The sequence below is a fragment of the Wolffia australiana genome, chromosome 15, assembly GCF_029677425.1.
Source record: "Wolffia australiana isolate 7733 chromosome 15, ASM2967742v1".
Taxonomy (NCBI): domain Eukaryota; kingdom Viridiplantae; phylum Streptophyta; class Magnoliopsida; order Alismatales; family Araceae; genus Wolffia; species Wolffia australiana.
In genome coordinates this window covers 4,638,874-4,648,771 of record NC_135849.1, presented here as the reverse complement: position 1 = coordinate 4,648,771, position 9,898 = coordinate 4,638,874, and the positions used below count along the sequence as shown (strand labels likewise).

The following is a 9,898-nucleotide window of genomic DNA, read 5'->3' as shown; positions in this document are numbered from 1 at the left end:
TAGGCCCCTAACTAGGTGGCATCCTTGCCCAGAGGCCTGCGTACTTATTGGGAGGGCATGTTCGCATTTAGACTCACGATCTGTAATGACGGAGTCCTATTTAGTGCGATGCTGCAATGAACTAAGGGTGGTGACACCCAACCCTGATTTTTTAGGCCATCGCCCCCATGGGGGTGATACACTACGGATGGTGCGCGTGCCCGTGGGCACTAAGGCATGAGGGATCATGGAAGACCCGTGCGTGCTGGCGCGCAGGTTGACGAAAGCGCGCGCGGGCATCAAGCACTGCACGTGGGCGTCAAGCACCGTGCGCGTGCGTGGGACGCACAGGCCGGGCGGCAATGCCATGGTGTGCTGCGCGGAGCTTTGCGGGGAGCCGCGCAGCTGCGCGCGGGCATCGTGCGCATCGCGTGTGCGGGGTGCGGGGCAGGAGACATGATGGGGGACCATTCAGCCTTGAGGTCCTAGTTTCCTTGTTTTTTATTCGCACACGTGTGGGCCAGGTATGGTCCTACATTTTTGTGCGTAGAGGAGCCCATATATGGGCATGTGTGTCAAGTTTTTTTCTTATTAGGCCCTCCTTGAAACTTTTTGCGCCTTCTTCCCTTTGTTTCTAAGGGGGAAGGCCCATATTTTCCCTATAAGGGAAAGGGGGGATGCCCATCGTAGAAGAAGAGAGCACAAAGATAAGAAAAAGAGAAGTAAAAAATGTAGCCCTTTGGATTTTCTAGTTTTTTAATGTGTTTTTTAGTTGTGTTTTAGAGTTAGTGAAAATTACGAAAGTGCACCTCAAGAAGGGGAAGTTAGGGTTCCAACATATCGTCACCGGAGCGCTGCCGCCACCATTGTCGGCGCCGCCGTCTCTGCCGCCGCCATCGTCGGTGCTGCCGTCACCGCCTGCGGATTTGCCACGCCGCCGCCAGACGTGCCCGAGGAACTAGCTGCGGGCGCAGCCCGTCGATGGACCAGACTGCAACCGCGAGCCACCGCTGCTGCACCCCGCGGCCATAGCCGCAGCAGCCTCAGCAGCAGCCGTAGCCGTGCAGCCGCGTAGCAGCCTCGCTACAGCCGCAGCCGCAGTTGTGTAGCCGCTGACCCCACCGCCGCCACGCAGCCGTCGTCGCGCCTACCTGCCCGCCGCTGTCCTCGTGAACGTGCTTGCCTCTTAGCCCGTCTCCACGCCTACCTGCGCCACCATCCTCGTCACTGTGCTCGCCTCCAAGCCCATAGCCACGTCTACTTGCGTCACCATCGTCCTCGTGATCGCGCTCGCCTGCGATCCCATCGCCGCGCCTACCTACGCTGCCATTCTCGTTACCGCGCTCGCCTCCGACCTGTCGCAGTGCCTACCCGCGCTCATCTCCGTCCTCGTCACTGCACTTGCCTTTGAGCCCGTCGTCGCGCCTACCTGCGCCACCGCGCCCATGTGCGTCATCGCATCTACAAGTACCGCTGCGCCTACCTGCGCCACTGTGCTTATCTGTGCCGCCGCGCCTACCTGCGCCGCCGCGTCTACACGTGCCACACGCGCGCCTAGTGTTCTCTAGAGTAGTTCTGAGAGGAGCGATCACTGGACGACCTGCCACTGCTAGTCACCGTCGTGAAGTACATGCCATTACAGGATGAAGAGCCGCTGCCGTCGTCTCCGACGCCTACCTCCGTATGCCAGTAGCTAGCTTTACAGCCATCATCGTCATCGTAGCGACGCCAGACATCGCCATCACTGAAGTCCGATAGTACCTTGTTGCAGACGCCCTATGATGCTGAGCCTTTACGCCGTCCTATGCCCGCTGTTACGGTCTCCTAGAGTAGCTTCAAGGGAGAAGTCCGCTGGACCGCATGCCGCCGCTAGTTCACCGCCGCAAAGTACATGCCGCCGTAGGTAGAATAGCCGCCGCTCTACGCCGTTGACGCCTGTATTTTTTGCCTATAGCGAGCCGTAGCCAAGGCTCACCCCGTCACCGTTACCGACACAGTCGCCCCGTGCCGCCGGCTTACAAATTACTTGTCCTTCTCTTGTGGTGTAACACGAGCCATTCGATCCTGGCGTGTCGTGTTTCATCAAGACATCCTGCCAGGAGACTAAGGAATTGGCATATAGTGAGCGCCGAGACGGTGGGGGTGCGCAGCGCCCAGCTTGAGGCACCAAGCATGGCCGCGTTCCGGCGGACCGCACGATAGCTGTCAGCGCGGGTGCTGGTGGCGTGTGTGATCGCCAAGGCTGGGGTGGTGTGTGTGATCGCCACGCCCACGGGCGCGCGGCACCTAGCCCAAGAGCACGCGTGTAGTGGCGAGACCGACGGGGGCGCGCGCAAGGCTACGGGCCTCAAAGCTCGAGAGCACCCTTACCAAGGCGTGTGGCACCTCGCCTCGTTACTTCGATATCTACCCTCGTCTTCCCCCATGTAATGTCTATGACGCCAATGTAACCCTTTTGATGATATTAATGCAATGACCCTATTCCTTGACGGGGCTGCGTCCCCACCCTCTCCTCTATCCCTTTATCTACAATCTTAAGCTATTACGAAAAACTTCTGCTGTAAGATATCAAGGTTGCTCGGTGTTCTGCTCCAAGCACTGAGGCCGGCACGCGCTAGATTCGAGCAATTGTCCTAGCTCGGAATTTGACCGCGTGACATCTTCTCTCTTGTTCTCTCTCCCTCTCTCCTGATCATCTTTTCTCTCTCTCTCTCTAGTTTCCTACCTCCATCCCAAGGAAGGATTCCCCAGGAAACTACCTTTGTCTGTCTTATTCTCTCTCCCCCCTCCTTTCTCTCTCTCTAAACTTAATTCTCAACTCCTCTCTCTCTCTCTAGTTCTCTCCTACTACCTCCATCCCAACCCCCTAGGCAGGACTCCCCAGGAAACACTTCTCTCTCTCTCTCTCTCTCTCTAGAGTTCTCTCCTACTTACTACCTCCATCCCAACCCCCAAGGCAGAACTACCCAGGAAACCACCTTCTCTCTTTCTCTCTCTATCTCTACCCTTCTCTCTACCCTGATCCTCTTCTTCCTTCCGCCATGGCCAAGCTCCCTCCTCCATCTCCATCTTCCTCCTCCCCGCTCAACGCTCCTCTTCTCCCCCCTTCTCTGGGCATCCCCTTCGACCCTTCTCCTCCTTCCCCTTCTCCCCCTCTCCTCGTCTTCCTCCTCCCCTCTCCCCGCCATCGCCGCCATCGCCGAAGCTTCCTCCGCTCCCTCCTCTCCTCCTCTTCCCTCCTCGCCCTCCTCTCCCTCTCCCTCCTCCTCGCCTTCTCCCTCTTCCTCTTCTGGCCCTCGGACCCCCTCCTCCGCCTCTCTCGCGTCGCCCTCCGCTCCATCCACCTCTCCCCCCCCAAGCACGCCGCGACAGCCCCGACCCTCGACGTTGATCTCGATTTGGAGATCCGGGTCGAGAACAAAAACTTGTTTTCCCTCGATTATCGCAAGATTCGATCCGGGATTGGCTACCGCGGGAGGGATTTGGGGAGCTTGATCGCCCCCGGCGGGTTTGTGCGGGCCAAGGGGGTTTCTTACGTGGATGCGAGGTTGCGGCTCGATGGGATTCGTGTTCTCGCGGATTTGTTCTTGCTGATCGAGGATTTGGCGAGGGGGATTGTTGTTTTCGATGCGACTGCGGAGTTGATGGATGGCCGTCTCCAAATCCTTGGGTTCCACTTCCCGATCCAGGTATTGTGATTTTTGTTGCTTGTGGAGGTGGAGATTTTGATTTCTGTCGAGTTTTTTTTATCTTTTTTGATGAAAAGTTTCGCGATTTGATCGTTGGTTTGACTTGGATCAGTGCTTTTTCTTGCCTGTTTCTATGAAGAATGATCTCGATCAACCCAAATTTCCGAGGTATAAATTAAAAATCTGAGTCGCCTATTTGCTATTGTGGGAATTTAGATCAGAGGGAGAATTGTTCCTGCGAGTTTTGGTCAATGTTTCCTTGGGAAACTTTTAGATTTGATCGTTAGTCCATAGATCCGTGTTTTGTGAAAATATTATTGATTTAATCATTAATCCGTGTCAAATATTCTAGATTTGATCGTGGCTATTTCTGTGAAAATATACCGCTGATCATCCCAATCTTCGGAGGAAGAAATAAAGAAACCCGAGTCGCCGATTCCGCATCATGTAGATTTAGACCAGAGGGAGAATTGTTCTGGCGAGTTTTAGTCAATTTATCCTTGAAGAACTTCTGGATTTTGATCGCCGGTTCATAGATCCATGCATTTTCTTGGCATTTCTATGAAAATATGCCGTTGATCATCCCAAATTTTCGAGGAAGAGAAAAAAAAATTCAAGGCCCCTATTTGCCTTTAGAGGGATTTAGATCAGAAAGAGAATTGTTGCCATGTAGTTCGTGCCATTGTTCTGTCGAGTTTTGGTCGATTTTTCAATGAAAAACTTTTAGATTTGATCGTTGATTTTCTTGGATCCGTGCATTTTCTTGGCTATTTTTATGAAATCTGCCGTCGATCATACCAAATTTCCTAGGAAGAGAAAAAAAAATCCAAGTCGCCTGTTTGCCATTATGGCTGATTTAGATCAGATGGAGAATTGTTGCAATATAGTTCCTGCAATTGTCTGGCGAGTTTTTGTCAATTTTTTTATGAAGAGCATCTAGTTTTGATCGTTAATTTATGAATCCATGTCTTTTCGTGGCTATTTCTATGGAACATGCTCTCAATCATCCAAAATTCCCTAGGAAATATTGGAATATTGTTGCAGATTATATTTTGTAGGTCGCCAATTTCTGATAATAGAGATTTAGATGGGTGGATGAATGTTGCATTGTGGTTTTGCACAATTATTCCGGCAAGGTTTTTTTATTGAAAGCTTCAAGATCAAATTGCCTTTTCTGGGCTATGAATCCTGATGCTAATCTTAGAAATGATAAAAATTATGTAAAATCCAGAAACCAGGCTGATTTTCCTTCTTTAGAACTTCTAGATCTTGCGATTCTTCAGGCAAGTTTTGATCAATTTTTTTGACGAAAAGCTTCTAGATGGTTTCTAGTTTTCAATCTAATCACACTGATGATATGGATGAAATACAGGAAATCTGATTATTCTCGAGGATGAAACCCAAAATCTAAGCTTATTATCTTTCCTATATTTTCAATCTTTCGTGATAGGGGTAGGGGTTGGGCATCAAGGATGATGATGACGAATCGCCATCATTCATGTCGTTCATCTATTGATGACCATTTTGTTGTTATCATCATTTCAAACATGGATATGCGTTTTTATATCACTGGAGACGATGGTGATTGGGCATTGACAATGACAGAGACGTCATCGTCCTTGTCATCGAACCGTCAATGATGAATTCGTGATCATCATTATTGTTAACTCATCATCCATTGATGACCATGAAATTCAGGGATGACAATAATAGTGAAAAAAAATGTAGGGATGGATTATCACAAAAGCAAAAATGGGGATGATTTTTTTGTTAAAAAAATAAAAAAATGGGGATGACTATGATGATCTATCAATCCATAATTCTTTCTTTTACGGATACCCACCATAAGACACATGATGGAAACTCTAAATGGAATGCTAAGCAAGCACCATGGTTTACGCATTTTTATTAGTGAGTGACCTCAATTTTCAAAAAAAAAATTACTGAATGATCTCTTATTGAACAAGCCTAACTGTTTTGTTGTTAACATCTTTGTTCTGGAATGATTTATGGATTACAAAAAAATTAACTCTTGCTTTCTCTGCATTTGTTTAGGGAAAGGTCTCGTGTTCGATCAATGTGGATGTAGTGAAACAGAAGATCTTCAGCCAGGACTGCTACCCGGAGCTGAGTTCTTCTTCTCAGGTCAATGTTTGAAAATTAGATTCATGAATCCCATGTATACACCCACCCCTCCAGTGACTATTGAAGATGGGCCTCTCTCTAATGTAAAGTTTCATAAAGAGGGATCAGAGGATAAATGTCTTGTTTATACAAGCCAAGCCAGATTTGTAAATTGAAAATTGTTTTCATATAATGTCTTTGTGGAGGAAAAGTTTGTCTTGGGGGAGTAGAGAAGATCTTGATGGAAGTGAAACTTAAATTCAAAAAATTTTTCTCAACCATAACCAACTGAGGAAGAAAAGAAGTTTCATTTTAAGTGGTGATTCAACTTTTATTTGAGAAGACAACCTTTAATACAAAGAGAGGATGACCAAAACTAAATGATTAAGGAGAATAGTCCAATCTAGGACTTGTTCTCATCAATATGGATCATGATAATGAACCATCATCTTCATTGTTGAATTTGCAAAATGTATTGTCTACCTCTTGTTGCACCACAGACCGCAGAACAAAAAAGTTCTAACTCATGCCGGTCCCTAGCAACATTGTGGTTTTTTTTTGACATTGTAGTAAATTATGGTTTGATCAAATAATGTTTATAAGATTTAAATACCTCTAATGTATGCTGGTAAGGTTGTCTATCTTGCGGTAGGTTGTCTCCCAGGGGCTACGTATTAAAGGGAAATTTGATCAAAAGTTGGAGGGAAATATAACAATATAGTATTGTGATGATAATAATTATACTGAGATGTGATCAATAATACAGCTTATAATATATAATAGGGATAATGCATACTGAGAAATTAGAAAGGGGAAACAAATTATATGTTTATAAAGAACACAGTCACCATAACAAGGATATAGGGAGGCTATACTAAGGATATATGGAAAGGCAAGGGGAGATGTTCGCGTTATGATAAGATACTTAGATAGGGAAAATATAATCCTCTAATCAGATAAACGTCAATAAATATAGCAAGATATACTAACGAGGAAGATGTAATCTAGGATATCTCAGTCAAGAAAGAATGTCTTAGTAGAATATAGTAGATATTTATATAGGAGAGTGAGAGAACAAGGGAAATAATAATATAATATAGTGGTATTTATAGTATAGGTGTAGTGGTTGAAATGATATTTATTATATGCTTATTATATACTTTTGTCATATGAGAGGTTTATATAATATTATTATTTAAGAAGAGATGAGAAATCGATCGATAATATATGAGTATAATAATAAGGTGGAGAAGCCAGATAGATACTTATGAAATATTGATGAAAGGGATTATTTTATGTAGACGGCAGAGAGATACATACTACAATAATAGACGCGTTGGAGATAAAACAATGGTGAGGGGGATAATGCGCAGTAATATTATTATATGTAAGATTATGAGAGACAATAATGAAATAAGAGATGTCGTGGGGAATTGATAATATAATATTAGGTGGATAGATTAAATGAAGTATAGCAGAGATGATATGACATGGAGCGTCTCGAATTCTAATTTTTTTTTATATATTATCTATCTGGTGTATAGATCTCCTCGTGTGAACTTCACGTTAATTTTAATTATCCGATCTGGGATATATAAAAAACCAAAGTAATATCCGAAAATATGAAGAAATAAATATGTTAACATTTATAACAGTATGACTAATGAATTTAAACTTCTAATATAGAACGACGCAGAGAAAGGAGAGCGATAGGGGAGGGAGAGAAAACGAAAAGAGAGGAGGAGAGACAAAGAGAAAACTAGAAAGAGAGGAGAGGGAGGGAGAGAGATAGAGAGAGAGAGAAAGAAAGAAAGAAAAAAAGAAGAGAGAGAGAGAGAGAAGAAAGGGAGAAAGAAAGAGAAAAGTGGGGGGAGAGAGTAGAGGGAGAGAAAAAGAGAGGAGAGAGGTAGAGAGATAGAAGGGAAGAAAGAGAAGGGAGAGAGAGAGAGTAGAGGGGGAGAAAAAGAGAGGAGAGAGAGAGAGATCGAAGGGAAGAAAGAGAAAAGGGGAGAGAGAGAGAGAGTAGAGGGAGAGAAAAAGAGAGGAGAGAGAGGGAGAGATAGAAGGGAAGAAAGAGAAGGGGGGAGAGAGAGAAGAGGGAGAAAAAGAGAGGGGAGAGAGAGAGATCGAAGGGAAGAAAGAGAAAAGGGGCGAGAGAGAGAGAGTAGAGGGAGAGAAAAAGAGAGGAGAGAGAGGTAGAGGGAAGAAAGAGAAAAGGGGTGAGAGAGAGTAGAGGGAGAGAAAAAGAGAGGGGAGAGAGAGAGAGAGAGAAGGGAAGAAAAAGAAAAAGGGCGAGAGAGAGAGAGAGAGAGCAGAGGGAGAGAAAAAGAGAGGGGAGAGAGAGAGAGATAGAAGGGAAGAAAAAGAGAGGGGAGAGAGAGAGAGAGAGAGAAGGGAAGAAAAAGAAAAGGGGCGAGAGAGAGAGAGAGAGCAGAGGGAGAGAAAAAGAGAGGAGAGAGAATGAGAGATAGAAGGGAAGAAAGAGAAAAGAGGCGAGAGAGAGAGAGAGAGCAGAGGGAGAGAAAAAGAGAGGAGAGAGAACGAGAGATAGAAGGGAAGAAAGAGAAAAGGGGTGAGAGAGAGAGTAGAAGGTAGAGCTGTTGGACGTAAACGGATGACGATCTTGGACGGACGGAACGGGACTGAATGGACTTCTGTTCAGTTATCCATCCGAGGCATTTTGGTTCATCCGATTTGTCATTTGTCCGGGTTTCGTCATCGTCGCAAGTATGTCATCAGTCCCATTCCGTTATTTGTCCGTCACAGAAAACGGAATGGATACGGACGAATGGATGACGAAGTAGACTGAGGGTGGGGGTGAGAGAGCGAGAGAGGGAGAGGGAGAGGGAGAGGGAAGGAGAGGGAGTGATAGAGAGAAAGAAACAGAGTGAAAGGAAGATAAGGAGCGAGAGAAAAAGAAAGAGAGAGAAGAAGAGGAAGCCATTGAGAGAGAGAGAGAGGGAGAAGGAGAGGGAGCCATCGAGAGAGAGAGAGAGGGAGAGAGAGAGAGAGAGGACAAGGGAGAGGGGGAGAGAGAGGGAGCGATCGAGACCATAGAGAGAAAGAGAGAGGAAGCAAGTGAGAGAGAAATATTTCCATCACCACCGAAAGTCATCCGTCCGTTCTGTCATCCGTTTGTCATTTCCGTCATCTATCATCCGTTGCAGATGATGAATGACTAAAAGCCTCCGTTCAGTCATTCATACGACGCTCCGGACGATGACGGATGAATTTTTTGAATGGACAGATGACGTTTTGTCATCCGTCTTCCAGCTCCAGTAGAGGGAGAGAAAAAGAGAGGAGAGAGAGAGAGATAGAAGGGAAGAAAGAGAGACGAGATAGAGATAGAAAGATAGAAGGAAAGGGAATGAGGAGAGAGAGGAGAGGGTTAGGGAGAGAGAGAGAAGAAGAAATATAGAAGGAGAGAGGAGAGGGAGAGACTAGGGAGAGAGAGGGGGAGAGAAAGCAAAGGGAGAGGGAGAGATAGAGGAATGAGTAGGAGAGAGAGGGAGAGAGATATAGAAGGAGAGAGAGAGGAGAGGAAGAGGAGAGGATTAAGGGGAGAGAGAGAGGAATGGGCTCGGGAGAGAGAGATATATATAGAAGGAGAGAGAGGACAGGGAGAGGCAGAGTGAGAGAGAGGAGAGGGTTAGGGAGAGAGAGTAGAAGGCTATGGAGATCGAGAGAAGAGAGGGATAAATTGAGAGATAGAGAGAGGAGAAGGCTACGGAGATCGAGAGAAGAGAGAGTTAGAAGGAGAGATAGAGAGAGAAGAGAAGGAGAGATCAAGTGAAGAGAGAGGTTGATGCATAATGGCTAGGACTAACGCGGGTGAAGACTAAAGGTCAGCTAAGGAAGGATAAAACAGACCACAAATCAACACGATCGATTTCGAACATTTAAATCTGGAGAAAATGATGATGGTGCAGCCCCTTTCCTCAATCAAGGGCGGGAGGATTGTCTTACGACCACTACAGTGAAAACAATGCTCGAAATCAAATATTCTGAACGATAGACTACGAGAAGACACAAACCTATTCCACTAACCTATTCTATTAATCCAACGGCGGTGGAAAAATAAACGAGAAAACATTGGATAAAATAAT

At 46.1% G+C, this 9,898-nt stretch overlaps 1 protein-coding gene across 1 annotated transcript; it reads left to right on the top strand.

The window, feature by feature from the left end:
• The first annotated feature begins 2,841 nt into the window (after nt 1–2,841).
• LOC144713059 (uncharacterized) lies at nt 2,842–6,003 on the top strand. The gene is made up of 2 exons (XM_078587540.1): nt 2,842–3,668; nt 5,724–6,003. Exons 1-2 carry the CDS (start codon nt 3,021–3,023, stop codon nt 5,823–5,825), a joined length of 750 nt encoding a protein of 249 aa, XP_078443666.1. The 5' UTR covers nt 2,842–3,020; the 3' UTR covers nt 5,826–6,003.
• The last annotated feature ends 3,895 nt before the right edge of the window (nt 6,004–9,898 follow it).

Excerpts from the sequence above, each read along its gene's own strand:
- LOC144713059 (XM_078587540.1), top strand. The coding sequence starts at position 3,021 with ATGGCCAAGCTCCCTCCTCCATCTCCATCTTCCTCCTCCCCGCTCAAC. Across the intron at positions 3,669-5,723 it reads GGTTCCACTTCCCGATCCAG|GGAAAGGTCTCGTGTTCGAT; the intron begins GTATTGTGATTT and ends GCATTTGTTTAG.